General features: G+C 43.2%; 1 protein-coding gene across 1 annotated transcript; it reads left to right on the forward strand.

Annotated features, from left to right (window-relative positions):
• The first annotated feature begins 5715 nt into the window (after positions 1 to 5715).
• LOC136581063 (olfactory receptor 6C3-like) lies at positions 5716 to 6645 on the forward strand. Its single transcript, XM_066582055.1, has one exon. The coding sequence runs from the start codon at positions 5716 to 5718 to the stop codon at positions 6643 to 6645; it is 930 nt and encodes a 309-aa protein (XP_066438152.1).
• Positions 6646 to 21436: the final 14791 nt, after the last annotated feature.

Raw genomic sequence — 21436 nt, forward strand, 5'->3', positions numbered from 1 at the left:
GCTCAAAAGGAAAGGTGCATAAAATTTCAACTGTGTCTTAAATTTTATGTAATCGCGGGGATGAAGGAATCCTCTGCCACAGCTGTCACAGCTGTGGCAGAAGTCCCCGGCATTCTAGCCCATTGCTTTCAATGGAATCGGCACTGCTGCCGATCCATTGAAAGCCCTGCTTTCTGCAAAGCCCCGCGGAATGATTATCGGGGAAGGGCTTGAAATATAAGCCCTTCCCCGATAATCTGCCAAAAGTGTGTAAAAAAATTTTTAAAATTATTACTCACCTCTCCTGCGCTCAGCCGCGTTCTCCTGCTGGCTCCCCGACACTGCTATTAAGCTCTTTCAGCAGTCGAGGATTTAAAAATCCCCGCCTCCTGAAAGGGCTGTGCAGATTGGCCGAGGGCTCAGCCAATAGCAGCTACTGCTTAGCTTTTGGCTAAGCACTCAGCCAATCACACATAGCTCTTAGCTATTCATTCATGAATAGCTATATCTTAGCTATTCATGAATGAATAGCTAAGGGCTATGGGTGATTGGCTGAGCGCTCAGCCAATAGCTAAGCAGTAGCTGCTATTGGTTGAGCCCTCAGCCAATTAGCACAGCTGTGAGCTGTGGCAGAAGTCCGCGGCATTCTCCCTATGCTTTCAATGGGGCTAGCGCTGCTGTCGCTGGCCCCATTGAAACCACTTGCGATATGCCGGTTCTATACTGGCCTCTTTCTTGCGCTGTGATGTGAGAGTTTTCTCGTGCTCTCGCAGCGCAAGAAAGAAAATATCGCCAATGGGTGGGACCCCTTAGTTGTAGTTTTTATTGTCATCATTTGGTATTTTTATTAGGTATAATTTCTTAATCAACTATTATTCACATAGTGGGGATATTTTCTGCAATTTTTTACACAGTTTACCTTGTGCTATAAACGACATATTGACCATTTGTTATTTTGTAGTCATACTTAGTTTCTTTATGTTTAGTACTTTTGTACACACCAATCACGTTTTATGAGAAAAAGCCTTTTTGATGTTAAAATATTCCTATAGTCAGAACATTTAAATTTTTTCGTCAAAAATAATGAGCCCTAAAGCTAAGGCTACATGGTCTAAGGTTGCATGTCCAAACATAAGTCTGTTGCCCTGCGACTTCCCACTGTCATTAAAGTCAATATGAGTTGTGTTACGACTCACAGGTAGCCACGACAGCGACCTTCAGATTGCAAGAAGTCCAGCAAAGTCGGACATTTGCGATCTGCACGTTGTAGTCACAACACAATCTGCCTTGACTTCAGTAAGAGTGCGTCTACAGAGCTATGCAAGGGTTTGTTTTTTGTAGTATAAACTGTACTTTTCTTTAGTACTATTTTGAAGCACATATGACTTTTTATTGTTTTCTATTCTTTTTTTGTGATATGGGAGGTACAAAAGCCAACAACTCTGCAATTGTTTTTTCAGTATTTACCATGTGTAAGGAGCTTCCCCAAAGGGTTAAACAATGTTATCATGATGATGGACTGGAAGATGTCAAAAAGTTCACTCAAATTACAGTGAAACTGATCCTTGTATACTATTATTGATATTATTTTCATCACTACTACATATTGTGCACAGTTTTTTTATTCCTAGCATCTACTTATCCATAGCAAGCACAAAGGTATATAATTGTAAAAGATTAATTGCGTAACCCTATTATACTCATGTTCACTTTTAATTTCTTTGTTCTTAAATAAAAATTAAAAACTTTGGTTACTCCATTTGCTGCATTATATCATGAATCCTGTGTCGCTATACCACAACCCATAATATACTTTTCTCCTTTGCTACTGTGCATTAACCACTCCGTTATTCCGGATGTCAGAGAGAGGATTCGACTAACGTTGTGGCTGCTAGAAAGCCTGAACCAATGGTAAAGACTAAGGAACATAAGGGCTGAGACTAAGATTTGGGCTATGGGGGCTGAGGCACTAAAGACAAGAAGACAGCAGACTGATACCAGAGGTACTGAAGAAGCAAGAGGGAGTCTTTGTATTGAGTAAGCAAACCAGAGAACCATTACACTAAGCAACCTGTGTAAGTGTTTGCATTTTTCGTCAAATAGATTCTATTGAATTTGTTTGTACCAGATTTTTGTACCAAAAGGCCGCTCCAGAAACTCAGTAACTGTCAACAGGGTTGAAAGGCCCAAAAAGTTTCCCAGTGTACCCTGTTTATATTTTGTTCCACAGCACTATCCATATCTGGTTACAAGCTTTAGTAAATCAGATCTAAGTTCAGATGACTAAAAGTATTGTAGGAATGTTAGTAGAAAATTAATATAAAAAAACAGATGTTTCAGTCACAAAGGACTTTTCTCAACGATCAAGATTTAGAGCAAAAATACTGTTACTGTGTTAGGCAGAAAAATCTCAATAATGTTGAAATAATCAACCTATCCATTTAGTCGCGTCCAACTCTCGGTGACTTTATAGTCGAACATTCTCCTTGCTTCCCTGTCAAGCACGGCTTCTTTTAACTGCTTGATACACATATTGGTATCCATCTTAAAGGTGTCGAGCCAGCGTGCTCTTTGTTGGCCCTTTCTTCTGGTTCCACTCGTCATTCCCAACGTTATTGACATTTCTAGCGAATTTCCATGCATGAGGTGGCCACAGTAAGCCAGTCGCAGTCTAGTGACTTTAGCTTTTAGCGATGTCCCAGGTTTTATGCGATCCAACACTTCTCTACCCTGGCTGTCCATGGTATTCTTAATTATTTCCACCAGCACCACATTTCAAATGCATCAATTCTCCTTCTGTCAGCTATCTTAGTGTTAAATAATGTTAAATACTTTTGTAAAAAAAAGACTAAAGTATTATAGAGGTGATACCTTTATTGGCTAACCAGAAAAGTTTGGATGCGGGAGTTAGTTGTCAGCCCTTTTAAAAGGGACTTTAGAAATGTAGGTGTTTTTACATATATGCTACATATATGCAATACTACTAATATAGACTTCTCATACTTGTATCCCTTGTATAGCAATTTAGATGAGTCAGCAACATGTGTAGTTAAGTCTTACATTTAGTACTATTAACATTAATATTGCGACACATGATATTTAACAGTAGCCTGTGACAGCTGTGGCAGAAATTTCCTTCATCCCCGCGGGGACCGCAAGAATGAAGAAATCCTCTGCCACAGGTGTCACAACTCTGGCAGAAGTCCAGGATGCTGTCCCATAGCTTTCAATGGGATCAGCGCTGCTGCCGACCCCATTGAAATCAGTGGTTTTTAGGCAATCTCCGCAGCATGATTTTCAGGGAAGGGCTTGAAATATAAGCCATTCCGTGAAAATACTCCTTAACGTGTGAAAAAAACAAAAAAAATCTTTACTCACCCCTCTGCTGCTCAGGCGCGTCCTCCGGCTGGCTCCCCTGCACTTCTGTCCAGCACTTTCAGCAGGCAGGGATTTAAAAATCCCTGCCTCCTGAAAGGGCTGTGCTGATTGGCTGAGCGCTCAGCCAATTACAGGCAGCGCTTAGCTATTCATGAATAGCTAAGCGCTGCCTGTAATTGGTTAAGCGCTCAGCCAATTAGCACAGTCCTTTCAGGAGGCGGGGATTTTTAAATCCCTGTCTGCTGAAAGTGCTGGACAGCAGTGCAGGGGAGCCAGCCAGAGGACGCGGCGAAGGGATGAGTAGAGATTTTTTTTGTTTTTTTCACACGCTACGGATGATTATCAGGGAAGGGCTTATATTTCAAGCCCTTCCCCGAAAATCATGCTGCGGGGATTGCCTTAAAACCACTGATTTCAATGGGGCTGGCAGCAGCGCCAACCCCACTAAAAGCAATAAGACAGTATCCTGGACTTCTGCCACAGCTGTGACAGCTGTGGCAGAGGGTTCCTTCATTCCCGCGGTCCCTGCGGGGATGAAGGAAACTCCTGCCACAGCTGTCACAGCTGGCCCCATTGAAAACACTGAGCGATATAGCAGATTTCTTCTCTGCGATGCAAAGCTCTGCTGAAACATCACAAATGAATATGAAACCATTGAAAATCATTGGTTTCTTAATCATCACTGTCCCATCGCAGGGAAAAAAATTGAAAGTGGGTGTCCACCCTTATTCTGGTCCGTACCCCAGACAAGTATAGGACATGCAATGTCCAGTGTCTCTACCATTCAGACAGCAAACTGATGTGCGTTTCTATGCTGTCCAATGCAATTTGCGCCTGAGAATCTTGGACGTAACTCGCATGCGCCAGTCTGAATGGACCCTTATGGCTCATTCGCACGGGTGTATGCAATTTAGGTCCTTGAAAAACTGACAGATTTCACTGTGTATGTGTGTGTTTTTGTTTTGCATGTGCGTTTTTTACATCTGTGTGTCATCCGCTTTTTACATACCAAAAAAATGTAAGAAGGCCCAATTAATGTCGCTTATTTTCATTGTCTCCTGGCAACGTGCATAAAAAGTGCATACAAATGCAACATCTGGGTATGCTGTGTTTTTTATGCTTTTTGTGGACCAGAATGGGACACGGTGCACTTTTTTTATGTGGACCACCAGACCAGGTAAAAAGCACCCAGGTAAATAGCCTAATTTACTCAATCCGTTTGCTGTTCGTGTTCAGTAAGTTAAATACACGAACAGTACACGAATGGGAAAAACTCCCGTGTGAGTGGGCCGTTAGACAAACTGGGCACTCTGTCAAAATGTAGTTTTAGAAAATCTGATTGAAGGCTACTGCACATGGGCGTATGCACAAATGTGTGCACTTCAGTGCATTTGAGCTGTGAATAAAGCACTTTTGTGTGCATGTGCTGTACTTTTTTGAGCTCGCAGGGCCTGTTTATATGCGTGCACAACGCACCCAGCCCTGATTTGAAAAGCTATTCAGCCTAATGAGGCCCAGATGTGTTTTTTTCCCTGCGGTTTTGTACTGTTTTTCACACATCAGTTGATTCTATTTCCTGCATTAGTTAGTTACATAATGTAGACGAATTGCTACAATTAAACATGGGATTGACTGTCAGTCGGCACTTTTTAAGGGCACCTTCACAGGGGCGTATAGTGCGCAATGCACACAAAATAGAACCCATCGATATTAATTGGTTCGTACACATTTTTCATTTTAACATGCACATTTCTTGCACGGGCAAAAAAAACAGGACCTGCGCACCAAGGATCATTAGGTTAAGTAGGCATTTATAGCAGGGCAGATGTGTGCAAATAAACATGTCCTGCATGTGCCAAAAATACAATAAAATGCACTGATATATGTGCAAAAAAGCCTTGTTCATGCCGCAAATACATTGCATTGAGGCAGTCGCAAAAATGCATATGCCCCTGTGAAGTAGCCCTTGAGAATTAGTCTGTCCAAGTTTTCAGCACAGGGCCAATGGGGGACCTATAACATGGGACGAAATTATGCCACAGGACGCTGCTAAATCTGCAGCTGTGGAATTCCATACAAAAATCTGCAGGTCTAACTGTGGATTTTGCTGCACAAATAGGTTTTAAGCTATTCAATTTTGCATCAAAATCCACAAGTAGCCTGCAGATTTTAGTGTGGAATTTACCGTGACTTGCAGTGCGTTGTGTAGCCTATTCCGTCACTCGTGAAAGTTCCCTAAGGAGTAACATAGCCATGCCAAATAGGGTGTATTGCTGTCTTGATATTATCATTAATACCTAGAGGTGAGTTTATGTCCTTGTGCATATACTTTTTTAGGAAAGAAAACCAAGTCCATCCATGAACTCCACAAACCAGACCATGATAGAAGGCTTTAGATTGAAAGGGCTCTCAGATGTTCCTGAACTACAACTTTTCATCTTCCTTCTGGTTTTTCTCATTTATTTCATCAGTCTAGGTGGAAATCTGACCATTATCCTACTGGTGAGCGTTGATCGCCACCTGCACACTCCTATGTACTTCTTCCTCTCCAACTTGTCTGCCATAGACATATTCAGCACCACTACAGCGCTACATAGGAATTTAATTATATACGTAACACAAAACCGCGTGGTTTCTACCTCGGCCTGTCTGACTCAGTTATATATGTTTACTGCATTAGCTACTAATGAGCTTTCAATTTTGGCTGCCATGAGTTATGATCGCTATGTAGCCATCTGTCGGCCGTTACATTATTGCACCATCATGAGTCGTAATCTCTGTGCTCTGCTGGCCTCGGTCAGCTGGGGTTTGGGCTTCATAACAGCGCTCTCTATCCTTGTGATCATTTCAAAGTTCACTTGTTACATTTCCAAGGAAATTGATCATTATTTTTGTGATGTTTTGCCCATCCTGGACATTACATGCAGTGACACTACAGCTTTGAATCTTTGCATTCTAGTTTTGGACATGATTATTTCCCTCTCGCTGACTATAACTCCCTACTTTTTCATTATCTCATGTATTTTAAGAATACAGTCAAGCGCTGGCAGACACAAAGCTTTCTACACGTGTTCCTCACACATCATTGTGGTAGTTATGTTATATTCTTCTATTGTCTTACAGTACATGGTAACAGTTTGCGGAAGCAACATGGGCTTTAATAAATTCTTCTCTCTGTTCAACACGGCCATAGCGCCCATGATAAACCCACTGATCTACAGCTTGAAAAATAAAGATGTAAAATCTGCCCTGCGAAGAAAACTAAAATTGTGCAGAATAAAATGTTGACATTTTTGGAATTTCATTTGACTACGGTTAAAGCTGAGACAAGAGAATCACATTCAACCTCTCATACATTCAAGTCCAGTGCAAGGCAAAAGCAACTGGGCCATTGTGAACAATTTCACAGATCAACTATTATAAAGAACTTGTACCTAAGTTTATGATTAAACAAAGAAACAATTATAAAAAGGTTGTTCTGCACTTCTTTACAGGGGGAGAATAATCTTATCTGCAATTGAAGTTAAATCACTTACTTCTGTGGGAGGTCCCCTCCATGGAGTTCCCCCAATCCTGGAGAGTAAGGCTTTTCTACCACACAGGTTTTCACCAGGAAGTCCAAAGAAATCTTTAGGGTAATTAAATTGCTATTTATTAGTCAGACATATAAAAAAGACTAATGCAGCGTGCGAGGAGCGGGCCCACAGCTGAGGAGATGGCAGGGTAGATAACAGCCTTGTCACTGGGCTCTACCATCTCCTCACCTGGGAGTAGCTCGGGACCTGACCACAATACTGACAGACGGAGATCACAGGGGATGTAACAGGAGGATACTTGTAATCTTCTTGACACGCATGGGACCACCGATCCATCCTTTGCGTTGAACTCCAACATCTTGAATAAACTAGTCCACATACAGGGAAAACATTCTGGACAAAACGGGAAAAGTCAGTAATATCTGTTTACTTAATTCCAGTAAAGAACAGTAACAGTACAGAAACACTCTACACGCTCCGAAGATCGTGTGATAGAGAGGATTTCTCAGGGTAATCCAGACAATCGACAGTCCCAGTTATCTGTACGATCCTGCTCCCAGCAAAACTCTCTAACTCTCTACTCACTCACTCTTCTGGTGTCCTTCTCCTTCTCTCTCACTCTCAGTGCAAATAGCAGCACCGACACATCCTGGATGAGGCAGTCCCAGGCCAAACTAGCGGGTACCTCTCAGCTTCTTTCATTCTGGACCACGCAGACCAGACAGTGTATGTATGGCTCACTCACTGACTTCCTCTTGTTAACCAACTTGCATACTGTAAAACTCTCTTTTGACTCCCCAGACAGACTTGCATAGACTACCTTGCATCCCTTTTGCAAACATATATATATATATATATATATATATATATATATATATATATATCACATAGCCACATGACATACAACAAGATATATTTCTTAGACATAACCCAGACATTAACCCATTCAGTGATACAGAGGTGCAACATACATCAAATGCATACAACATAGAAGACACTAAAAATACAGTTGCACAAGACAAACATTTAACATTATGAAGGGGCCCGTTGACTTCGGGCCACTACACTAACAACATAAAAAAATCAAGGGAAGGCAGATGTGACGCATTTCGGGGTACTTGCACCCCATTCTCAAGCTTGAGAAAGGGGCGCAAGTACCCGGAAACAAGTTGCATCTGCCCTCCCTTGATTTTTTATGTTGTTAGTCTTTTTTATACGTCTGTCTAATAAATAGCAATTTAAATACTCTAAAGATTTCTTTGGACTTCCTGGTGAAAACCTACATGGTAGAAAAGCCTTACTTTCCAGGATTGGGTAGTCTCCATTGAGGGGACCTCCCACAGAAGTGATTTAACTTCAATTGAAGATAAGATTACTCTCCCCCAATAAAGAAGTGCAATACAACCTTTTTATAATTGTTTCTTTGTTTAATTGTCCCGGGGAACTTTTGGCATCCGGTGAAGACGTCCTGCAGTTCACCATTTCCTGGTTAGAAGGGAGTGAGGTGTTTCAAAGTTGGAGGGACGTTCCTAAGGTGCAGTGGTCGACTCCTTCATGTTGGGTTGGACTGCGGGCACCAGGTGATTCAACTATTTCCTCCTGGATGTATCTTTGAACACATATCCATATTAAAAAAACCTGTGTGCTGTTCCTAATATATTATTATTTTAAGTTTCAAAGTAACGATCCGCGCCACCATAAAGTGAATAATGAAAGTAACTCACCTGGTGCCTTGCGGGGTTGGAACTCCCACCTCCAGAAAGGTAAGACTTGCTATTTAAATGTTGCATTTCAATTGTTTTTTATACTTGAGAAAGGCGTTTATAGAACGCTGAAACGCGTTGTACCACTATTGCTGCAAAGATTTCCACTTGCATGCAATTTTATTTTGGAAATAAATCTACGATTAATGTATATTAATACTGTCTGCTACGACAGTTTATTTGGTTCAAAGAGGAGCTCCAGCAGGAGCGCGGAAAGAGCATTTTTTATCTCTGAAGCTTGATTATTTTAAGTTTATGATTAAAAACTATTTCCTCTACATGTAAGTGATGACCCAAGTCTATTACAATGAATAGTATGGCCAAAAGAAGACATATACTCGTATCCATCCAGTTCACTCTATAAAAACCCCAATGTTTATCCAGAGGAAGGCAAGAAAATGACAATGAGGTAGAAGCCAATTTTTACAATTTAAGAGAAAAAATTCCTTCCTGACTCCAATCTGGCAATCAGAATATTCCCTGATTCACCAACCCATCTGAAATAATTAGTGAATATGACGTATAATATTTTGTTGTACAAAAAAGGCATCCAGGCCCCTCTTTAGCTCTTTAATATAATTTGCCATCACCACATCCTCAGGCAGAGAATTCCATAGTCTCATTGCTCTTACAGTAAAGAACCCATTTCTATGTTGGTGTAGAAACCTTCTTTCCTCTAGACATAGAGGATGCCCCCTTGTTACAGTCACATTCTTGAGTATAAAGAGATGATGGGAGAGAACTTTGTATTGTCCCCTGATATATTATACATAGTTATTAGGTAGTTCCCTCAGCTGTCTTTTTTCTAAGCTAAATAACTCTAATTTTCATAACCTCTCTGGGTATTGTAGTATACCCATTCTGAAGTTGCCCGCCTTTGTACCCGCTCAAACTCTGATATGTCCCTCTTGAGTACCGGTGCCCAAAAGTGTACACAATATTCCATGTGTGGTCTAATCAGGGACTTGTAAAGAGAAAGAACAAAGTTCTCATCATCTGCCCCTAGACCTCTTTTGATTTACCCCATGATCCTATTTGCCTTGGCAGCAACTGTCTGACACTGGTTGTTCTAGTTACATTTACAGTTAACTAAAATCCCCAAGTCCTTTTCCATGTCAGTGTTACCCAGTGGTTTCCTACTAAGTGTGTAATTGTGACATGTATTTCCTCTGCCCCTGTGCATAGCCTTACATTTTTCAGTGTTTAACCTCATTTGCCACTTTTCTGACCAAGCTCCAACTTATCCAGATCCTCTTGCAACTACCTTGTGACTTCTTTTGTTTTAATTACTTTACATAGTTTTGTATCATCTGCAAATACTGACATTTTAGTCACCCAATCAGAATATGTACCATTTATAATCGCCCTCTTCTTTCTATCACTGAGCTAATTACTTACTTACACACATTCTCATCCAGACTAAGAATTTTTATTTTATATACCAACCGTTTATGTGGCATAGTATTAAACGCTTTGGAAAAGTTCAGACACACAAGATACAATGACTTTCCCTAGAGCAGTGTAGAACTTACCTCCTCGTAGAAGCTGATCAGATTCGTTTGACAAGAGTGACCCCCCATAAACCCATGCTGATATAGAGTTATACTGCTATTTCCCTTGAGGTACTCCAGGATAGCATCTCTTTCTGGTGTGGCACATGGTACAGGAAGAATTTCAAAAAATACTACTTTTGGAGCTCCTCTCCCTAAGCTTACATACTAGTTTCCTGAAATACTTTTTAAGCCAATCCCAGTAATCTGTCAACCCGATCCCTGATGTGTTGAACTTGAGCGCTAGGAAGACAACACACTGTTCGGCGATCCTGGTCTTTGTAGCAGATTGTCTTGTGTGTCCCTCTTATAATTGAGTCTCCCACTACCAGGAACTGTCTAGTCTATCTTGAGCTCCTATTCCCCTTCTTACTGGAGCAGACATTCCCCAGCAGTCAGAGGCCATGTTGTGCAGCAGCAGTGCTAATCCTGTAATGGCATCTACCTCATTCACAAACTTTGCAAGCTTGTTGAGGTGTACCAGTTCAGGACTAGTTTCCCTAGATCGCTTCCGTCCTCCTGTCAGCCAGCTAGCTGCCTGATCATCCTGCACTCCCAAACTACCATCCACCCCCACATCTACACCAGCGAGTGCCTGAACAGTGAGCAGCAAACTCTTTTCCTTCATGGCAATGGATCTCAATGTTACAAGGCTCTCATTTAAACCCAGTATCTGGGCTTCTGAATGCGCAACCCGCTCACATTTTGTTCAGCAATATGCACCCTCAAACGGCTATTCAAGGACTGCATACATGACACAAGATGTACAGTGGATTGCATTGTCAATCATGGAGCACATTCTAAATGGGCATCATACAGATAGATTAGATAAAAAGTAATATATGCAAAATTTCAAATAAGCAGTAATTAAATAAACGTTATTCTCCCAAAGTCCCTGAATCCAAAGTCACTGTTAGATCCTTTGTTCAAACTAACTTCCGTCTCCCTTGTGCTGGCAGACATAGGCGTCATCTTGCTCTCCCTGTAACCTGAGCTTTCTTACCTGCTTCCAGGACTGCTATGGTTAATTAATCCAGGGCTTCTCTGCTCAGCTGTAGACTCTTTGCCAAACTCCTTCCTATATAGCTGTGCTGGGACTTCACATCAGTGCTGCAGAGTTGATGTTGTCTGAAGACCTACTCTCTGGCTCTCAGCTAACTCCAGTTTGTGCAAGTATCCTGTTTGCATTCTGTGTCCTGTACTTTGTCGTCCTGTCTGTTCTTGCACTCCTCTGTATATATTCTGCACCTGTTCCTCTGTGTTTCCCTGCAAGACTGTCTCTTCCCCTGTCTCTTGTTTCCTCCCAGTCCTGGTCTATCTTTTGTTATATAAGTGTTCTGTCCTGTCAGGGTTAGGCAGCACCTAGAAGACTGCAGGGTCGTTCTTATCAGGACGCCAGCCCTGCTTACAGGCAGGGTCTTCCCTCCCTGCATACTAGCTCATTGCTAGGTACCTTCCCTAGTTTGCATTCCCGGACTGGGTCGCAGTCATCTGGTATCTCACCTTTGCACGCTAGAGGATCAGCTGTCGGCCTTGCCAGATCGGGTCATTGCATACCTGGTAGGTTGACACAGTGAATCCACGTCTACTTCCCAAACAGTCACTAATCTCATATCAAACATTTAAGACCCAGTAAACTTAGAAGACAATATAATAAAGAAAGAAAGATAGAATTACCTGTGGCTGAGCATTTTTCTAGTCATGGACATAACATAGAACATATGAAAGTTACTATATTAAAAGGCAACTTCAAATCTCAACGTCACAGAAGAATTTGCGAGTACAAGTTTAAAACCAACTTTGACACTCTCAATTCATAGAATTTTTAATATTTATTTAATAAAGGTTAAATTTTTATTTTTCTAGTCTGCTGGTCCAACCAGTGAGCTCTTAACATCAATTTAGGGACCATAAAACTTTCACATCCCTTACCAGTGGACTAATTAAATATTTACTCCTCTACTCATCCTGATCTGCTATTGTTTTAAGCAAAAATTAATCACACCATGTCTGTGCCTTTTTTACATGTATGTGTTTATATATATATATATATATATATATATATATATATATATATATATATCTTTGAATCTATTCCATAAAGCCTGAGGAAGAATCCTAAGTAGGTTTGAAAGCTCGCTATAACATCATGTCTTTTTTGTTAGCCATTACAATGTATCATATCTGTTCTGGTATACTACCCGTGATATGCCAGCCCAGGTGCTCTAGATCTCATCCACAACCCCTGTCTCTGTCTGCTTGCCTCCACTCCTGGCTAACCCCAGGCGGGCAACTGGGCGGCGGTCCCTACTCTAACTAGGGACCGAAAAAGCGACCTGGATGAAAAGGGTAGAATACCAACAGAAAAGGCAGATGTAAATGACCAACACGAACAATACTAAGAAGAACTGAGGCAGATGGAAAAACCTAGTGGATAAAAACAAGGTATAGCAGACAAGCTGACAGAAACAGGAGACAAACAGAGGCAGACTAGCTAGCACACTGAGGGAAACCAATAACTGGCAGTCATTGCAAGTCTCTGCCTTACCTTTAAACAAAAGCCTCCGCCCAGGGGCGGAGAGAGGGAGACAGCCAACTCCCAACAGAACAACATAAAAGGGAGATCGTGCACGGCAGCTGCACTCATAGCACCACGCCGGCTTGGCAGCCGCGCCCCCGGCAGTCGAACAACAAGCCGGGGGGATGCGCTCCGACCACGGGACCCCGCACACCACCGCCCCGGGAGGACCAGCAACTGCTGCATGGTAACAATATCTACAAGATTACTTGGTTTCTCTTGCTGAGAAGAATCACATTGCATTCTGGCGTGACACGTGACCACGTGAATTTCAGCATTTGCGCACCATTATCCACTGAATGGAAATGCCCATAATGGGGAGGTACAATGTTTGTATGTACAGATATAATAGTGTTGTTGTTTGTATATAACCTTAACAATGCGTTGGATTAGGGAATAAAACACTCTGCTTATTACCTGGGTGTTTGGAGGCAACCACTTTTTGGGGGTTAGAGAAATCTTTATCTGCCCCGCTTGTGTAAATAATTACTACTAACTTTCACTAATTCTTTGCTTACCTAAGTAGACCGTGGCTGATTGAGTGTCCCTCTCTTTATTTATATGCATTTTCCTAATATAGACGTAACACCAATAGGTGGCGCTGCAGAGGAATTGCTCCATCTTCCTTATTTGCATATATTTCCCAGAGGGGCATGAATGCCTTATATGTCTACTCTATCATCTTTCAGGTGGTCTCCCTAAGGAGTAATAATACCCCTCCCAACTTATGCAATAGTCTTCTCACCAGCCAAGCCAGAATCCTACTGCACACTGATGAAGAGAAAATGCCCTGAAACAGCTATCTGTGTATGGATTCTGGCTTGGTTTTCAATTCCCAATCATTGGTCCAAAGACCCGTATAAATGGTCAGACATTGATTTGCAGGAATACTGCCATCCAATAGGTGGCGCTGCAGAGGTATTGTTCCATCTTCTTTATTTGCATAAATTTCCCAGAGGAGCATGAATGGCCTTTTATGTCATAATCATCTTTTAGGTGCTCTCCCTAAGGAGTGATAATACCACTCCCGACTGTGGATTGAGGAATTTCCCATCAGTTTGACAGCCACTATCATGCTCCGGTCATGAGCACGCTGGCCAGTATTCAACATCACAAGATAACATATAGCTATCCCATGACTTTGGCAAGTCAGTGAACATTAAACAGTTTTTTTTTGTACCCCAAAATAATGACATAAAACATAAATCCACAGGATGGGTCTTTGATTGCTGAGGACCCAAGCACTAAGATTCACTGGTATCACAAGAATGGCGCACCCCCAAGACCCTTGGGAGAATGGAACTATAGTGCTCATGCCTGATCACTGCACCATTTACTCTCATGAGACTCTGGGTTATAGCCAGGCGTATTGTGATTCCTGGGAGTCTCAGCGTTTGGACCTCCAGCAAAGAAACATTTGGTTGGATAAGCCCTTTAGGCTGCCTGTCTACAGGATAGCAATATTCCGCAGCAGGATAGGAGGGGGAAGCACTACAAGTTCTCCACGATGAGCCTATCTAATGAGCTCAGAATTAGAGCAAAGAATTGCTATGATTCTCCGCTCGTGGACGTCGGGCTGCGCTTTCAATAGTTATCCAGTGGAAAGCCAGTCAGGCAATCTCCGCGTGCGTTTTATCACCGCGGATCTCGCTATGACATCTCACCCATGGACAGGCAGCCTTAAGCCCTAGACTTCACAAAGTTACTTCAACAAAACGTACTAATTGGGTTTTGGTTAGGCAGAAGTTAGCTGTGTGCTCCTTTATGTTGTGAAGGTACTTGGCGATCTGCTGTTATATTCAGGGGAAGGGCAGAACGGTCATTCATTTCCGCTGTAGGGCCAACTATCTACAATGTGGAAAGGGGCTGTTGTGATGAGATGAAAAGGGTTAATTCTAAATCTGAACAGACTGTAGAAGAATAATGAATTAAACATAATGCCTCTATTTTGTTTTTCTTGTTTAGACCCGTTGAGATTTTCTCCCACGGCTCAGGAAGATGTATAAGTATTGGCGTCATGTGTATGACAGAGATAGACCTGCCATCCAAGTTACACCAGGTATGACTTGTGTACACCATGTCTTATCATTATAATCGGCTTTAGTATGAGATAAGATAAATGACTACATTGCATTGCGTTGTCACCATATGTCATATAATGTGCTGATATAATATGCCTGCTTATTGTAGTCTCCATAGGTGACATGTAGAATTACTTCTTCTATATTTTGATGATAAGCAGTAGAATTGTTATTATGACAAACCTAACCCCATACTAACTGGCCTGTTTGGGGTCTTCAAGTAGCAAGCAGTTTTTAGGTTTCTTTTTTTCTTTCTTTTTTTCAACTTTCATTGCCACGTTGCAACTTTTTTTGTCTTTTAGTAAGGCCCCCTGTCCACGACCGTGTATTCACCGTCGGTAAAGCGTTACTATGGAAAGCGCCTGCCCCTTGTCCATGAGCGGAGAATCATTGCGATTCTCCGCTCGCTGCGGGCAATTCGCAGCATGCTGCGAATTGTCCCGATTCTCCGCGGTCAGCCTAACTATTAGATTAGGCTGACCGGCGGATATTCGTGTGCGGCTCCTGCTCCTGGGCGGCGGCTCCCGCGGTGGAGATCTGCCGCGGGACTTTGCAACGCCCGTGGACAGCCGGCCTAACTGTTTTTATTGTCACTGTTTTGGTATTTTTATTAGGTTTAATTTTTTAATCATCTTTTATTCATATAGTGGGGTTTTTCTGTAATTTTTTACAAAGTTCATTGTGTGCTGTAAATGACATACTGATCGTTAGTTATGATTGTAGCCATATCAAGTATTTCATTTTTAAATGTTTACAAAAAAACATGTTTTGTTAGAAAAAAAAAGCCATTTTGGTATCAAAACACTTTAATTTTTCCGTCAAAAATAATGAGCCCTATAATTTGAAAGATCCTCGCCTGGACCTAAAGCCCAAACGACGCAACAGACCCATCCTAGGAATAGAGGGACTTACAAGAGCAAGGCGTCTCCGATAAAACACAGACATCTTACTCCCGAAACCAACACTACATCGCCCTCCAGGTCTCCGAAACTGGCCACAGACTCCCACGGGACAAATCAGGGAGTCCCCCCCTCTCTATGCTCTCAACTTGCTCTTCTCTTTCTGTGGCTCTCCCTCCCACCTTCCCCTCCCCCCCTTTTCTTTTTTTTCTCTCCTTTTCCTCTCTCTTTTACCCTCTTGCTCTTTGAGTGATTTACAGGATTGGATGCTCTACACAGCGTTCTTCAGCCGCCGTGGAGAGGGTGGACGAGGCCCGGACCCAGACCCGACCGGACTCAGTCACTCCCCCGCTAGGGACCGCAGCAATGCATTGCTGCAAAAACGTTAGTCGAATGTTAAGTGTTAGTTTAGAACCACATGTCCTACCAGAAATGACAAGATTTCAAAACGTTACAAGTGGTCATATGTTCCCCTTACCCTTCCTTCCCCCCTTTCCCTCTTGTTTGACCCTCCCCCTCCCCCAACCTAGGTTGTGCCTGGTAAGAAGAAGATCTCAACTAACGGTACTCGCTGACCCACAATATCACCTCCCCACATGACAGGATGGAGAGACTAAATGTATGCTCCTTTAACACAAAGGGGCTTAATAGCCCTAACAAAAGGAACCAGGTGCTGTACAGGCTCCACAGGAAAAGGGTCACGATCGCCATGCTGCAAGAAACACACTTCCCACGTACCGGAACCCCGGAATGTGGGAAAAACAAATTCTACCCCTTATGGTTTCACGCCACCCACCCGGAGAATAAAACCTGTGGAGTCTCTATAGCATTCCATAAATCCATAACACCTGTCATCCTATCTCAAGAAATAGGAACAGATGGGAGATATATATTTCTTAAGATATCAATCGACAATAGGATTATAACAATTGCTAACCTTTATTTCCCTAATCAAGGACAGGTGGCTTTCGCCTCCAGAGCTCTTCGGGGACTAGCGGACTTCGCAGAGGGGACCCAGATTATTCTGGGAGGCGATTTTAACATGTGTATGGACCCCCGACTAGACTCTTCCACGGGACGCTCGGCACTCACCAGATCAGCCATCCGAAGGGTTCAGAAAGCGTTAGTGAGTATGAATCTGATTGACCTGTGGCGCATTCTCCACCCGGGTAAGCGTGATTACAGTTTTCATTCTATGGCACACAATTCTTACAATAGAATTGATTACATATTTGTATCACATAGTTTACTCGACAGGGACCCTCATTGTTCCCTAGATATATTTCTATGGTCAGACCATTCCCCGGTGTTTGCATCCATGGTTCCTGGGGGAACAGAAAAGAAGACACCCACGTGGCGCCTTAACGATCACCTACTCAAGGACATAGCCTGTCTAAACGATATAAAACAAACGATAGAAAATTTCAAACTGGACCACGCCACGGACCCCACACCCGCCCCGATAAAATGGGAAACTTTGAAATGTGTATTGAGAGGAGTGTTTATATCTCATGGAGCTAGAATTAAAAAAGATCAGACAGCAAGACTCACCCAATTAATAAAAGATCTCAATGCTAAGGAAATGCTAAATAAGTCCCAAGCGACCCCCGCCCTACAAACCGAAATATCAGATCTTCGGCATAAAATACTAGACATCCTGGATCAGAAAGCCCTTGCCAGAAGAGATAATATTAGAGCCGGTTACTACGAATACGGTGATAAGAGCGGCAGATGGTTGGCGAAAACACTACACCCTAGATCGGCCCCACCACACATACACTCCATCAATTCCTCAACAGAAAAACGAGTACACTCCCCACGGGAAATAATGGAGGAATTTCGCCTATTTTACTCCACACTATACAACATTCCCAAAACACAGAGAGAACCAGATACTCAACACAAGCAAAAGATAGAGGAGTACCTAGGACGCCATGTCACAAGACACCTTTCTGCAAAGGAGTCTCAGGCCATGGAGGGAGACTTTGAGGAGGAAGAGATTACGCAGGTACTGAAAGGAATCAAAACGGGGAAGAGCCCAGGTCCGGACGGGTTCTCCCCGGGATTCTATAAGTCATGTGGGAGCCTTGTCTCTGATGTGATCCTGAGGGCCGTCAACGCGGTGTCCCGGGGCTGCCCCTTTCCTCCACAGGCCCTGCAAGCACATATAGTCCTAATCCCCAAACCGGGAAAAGACCCTCTAGCGTGTGGTAACTACCGCCCGATATCGCTCATAAACTGTGACCTAAAAATTTTCTCCAAAATCATAGCAAACAGGCTGAGCACCTTGATACCCCGACTTATACACAGGGATCAGGTCGGCTTTGTACCGGGGAGAGAGGCCAGAGACAACGCTGTCAGGACCCTGTCCCTGATAGACTGGGTGAAAAGGAGGAAAACGGCACTATGCTTGCTCTCTGTTGACGCAGAAAAAGCGTTTGACAGGGTAAGCTGGAGATTCCTGGAGGCGACACTTCAGGAAGTCGTACTGGGACCTAGGACATTAGCTTGGATCATGGCACTATATAGGGGCCCCTCGGCTCAGGTCAGGGTCAACGGCAACCTATCTGACCCCTTTGAGATCAAGAATGGCACGCGCCAGGGGTGCCCCCTGTCCCCTTCCCTCTATATATTAGTGATGGAGACGCTAGCTAATGCCATCATAAGCAATTCCTTGATTAAAGGAATAAGGGTGGGAGGTGAAGAACATAAAACCTCACTCTTTGCAGACGATCTCTTAATCTACGCAGCTGAACCCCGAATAGGCCTTCCCAATATCATGCAGGAATTTACAGCATTTGGCAAACTCAGCAACTATAAAATAAATGCCCAGAAGTCGGTGATCCTTAACATATCGATTCCCAGAAGGGAGGCCGACGATCTAGCTGCGGTTTTCCCATTCCTTTGGAAATACAATTCATTCAAATACCTGGGGGTCCACATCCCAACAGATATATCCCAGATATACGAGCTTAATTATAAACCCATATTAGAAACCCTGAAGGGAGACCTAGAGCGATGGACGAGCGCCCCACTATCATGGTTTGGTAGAATGAACGCGGTAAAGATGCATATTCTCCCAAGATTACTATACATCTTCCAAACTGCACCATGTAACCCCCCGAATAGTTTCTTTAATAGCCTTAGAAGTCAATTACTCAAGCTCATATGGAAGGGAGGGTCCAAAAGACTCAGCTACAAGAGCCTCACAAAACAGAAAAAAAAGGGGGGGGGGTGGGACTCCCGGACTTTCGTTTATATCATAAAGCGACCATAGGCACCTTAATTTTAGACCTATACCATCATAGGACAGATAAATTCTGGGTGCAAATAGAGATTGAAAATAACATTGTCGAGAAAAGGGGGGTCTTCTGGATCCCAGGAAACACCAACTGGGAGAAAGCAGACGCATCAAGCATGATACGAACAATGTTGGGAGCGTGGAGGGGAGGATGCAGGACCGCGGTCCCGGGGCCCCTCACACCACTAGTCGGGAATCCCCAACTCCCGGCGACACTATCGGCGTGCAGACTGAGGTTCATACCAACAGGAGCGGAGGCCAGGGTGGGGGAGGTGGTGGAGCCCGGAGGCATGCGAGATCTAGTGTCCCTGGAAGGAACACGGGGGGTCCCCCCGGGCTCATGGATGCAGTACCTTCAGATACGTAGTTACCTAATAAAGATCAAACCTAGCTCGGGATGGAACATGAGTTACACTCCCTTCGAGAAATTATGTTGTGCCACGGAAACCCCCAGACACACAGTCTCATTACTTTACAATCAGCTGTTGGATGAGAGCCTGGAAAATCACCAACCCAGGTGGATAAGAGCCTGGGAGGAGACGCTGGGCAGGCCGGTCCCCGAGGAGCTCTGGAGCAGAGCGTTCCAACCCACACATAAAATGTCCATCTCCAGTAGGCTCCAGGAGCTAAACTTTAAGATCATATCACGATGGTACATGACTCCAGAGAAACTACACGCATTATTCCCCATCATCCCCGAATGTATGCTGGCGTTGCCGGGTAGCAGTGGGCTCAATGATACACATTTGGTGGGATTGCCCTATGGTGACACCTATCTGGCAAGATATGGAACACCTGTTCGTAGCAGTGAGCAGAGAACCACTCACATTAACACCTGAGCTGGCGTTACTATCCATTTTGCCAGGCAGTGCCCCGTCGCTCCAAAAAGGTCTATTGAGATTCTTCATCATGGCCACAAGGCAGGTGATACCGAGATTCTGGAAACAGAGCTCAGGTATACCCAGAAGCGCATGGGTAGGGGCGATGGATGAGATAGAACGCATGGAGAGACTTAGGCTAACGGAAGAAGGGACAGGATATGACAAGTTCTACCGAACGTGGGCTGCGTGGATAGATATACGCAACACGCCTGGATTCTTGAGATGGCTAAACACAGGTTCATGCGAGTGACGAGGATGGATCACGAGTACCTATGACAAAACAATGTACACAACCTAGAGCCCTGGCACTACCCCCTGCCTCCCCTTGTTTGTCTTTCCCTTTCCCTCCTACCCCATTCACCCCATCCACCATTGCAAAAGTTAACCACTAGTTACAACATAGCCAAAAGAAACTGGATTTTAAAGGAAGTTTATTTGTTGATGCATACAGCAATACCGCAGTTTAATCTTCATAAGTTGTATTTACATAGCAGTATCCAAGCTTTGACGATATCCGAAATAATTGTATAAGTGATGTTAACAAAAAAGCAATAAAAATACTTTGATGAAAAAAATTAAAAAAAATAATGAGCCCTAAAGCTAGGGCTACATGGTGACACAGGTCACATGTCCAAAGATTGCTGTGTAGTCTTGCAACCTCCAACTGTCATTAAAGTCAATATGAGTTGTGTTACGACTCACAGGTAGCCACGACAGCAACCTTCAGATTGCAAGAAGTCCAGCAAAGTTGGACATTTGCGATCTGCGGGTTGCAGTCACAACACAATCTGCCTTGACTTCAGTAAGTTCGCTCTCACACCGTCCGCTTTTTACCGCAATTAGGACGGCGTCCTGGGTGCCGTGCTAATCACAGTATAACGCTCCCACTTCAATAGGGCCTCGAAGACCTTTGCTTTATTTTTGAGTGCTGTCTTTTCTATTTTGCTGCGTATTCGAATTTGTAAACGCACCTCATCGCCCATCACAATGATTTGGTGCGTTAAAAAGCGCTGTCAAACCCTATACCATGAGTTCAAAAACGGCTCTTGAAATTGTGGTAAAATGCTATTGTTTTGAGCGGCGTTTATCTGAACGCATGTGTGAAAGTGACCTAAGAGTGCGTCTACAGAGCTACGTAAGGGCTTGTTTTTTGCAGTATAAGGGCTCCTGCACACTTGCGTTTTTCTTGCGTGTTTTTTTCACGCTATATCACTGCGGTTTTTTGCACGCGATTGTCAATGGGACTTTCTAATGTTAAAAACGCATCACACAGAAATTGCAAGGCACCAACTTGCGATCCGTTTTTAATATTAGAATGTCCCATTGACAATTGCGTGAAGAAAACGCGCAAGAAAAACACAAGTGTGCAGGAGCCCTAAGTTGTACTTTTCTTTGGTACTATTTCAGAGCACATATGACTTTTGATTGTTTGTTTTTTTTTGTGAGATGGGAGGTACAAAAGACAACAATTCTGCAATTGGTTTTTCAGC

Source organism: Eleutherodactylus coqui, chromosome 10 (genome assembly GCF_035609145.1).
Source record: "Eleutherodactylus coqui strain aEleCoq1 chromosome 10, aEleCoq1.hap1, whole genome shotgun sequence".
NCBI classification, from domain to species: domain Eukaryota; kingdom Metazoa; phylum Chordata; class Amphibia; order Anura; family Eleutherodactylidae; genus Eleutherodactylus; species Eleutherodactylus coqui.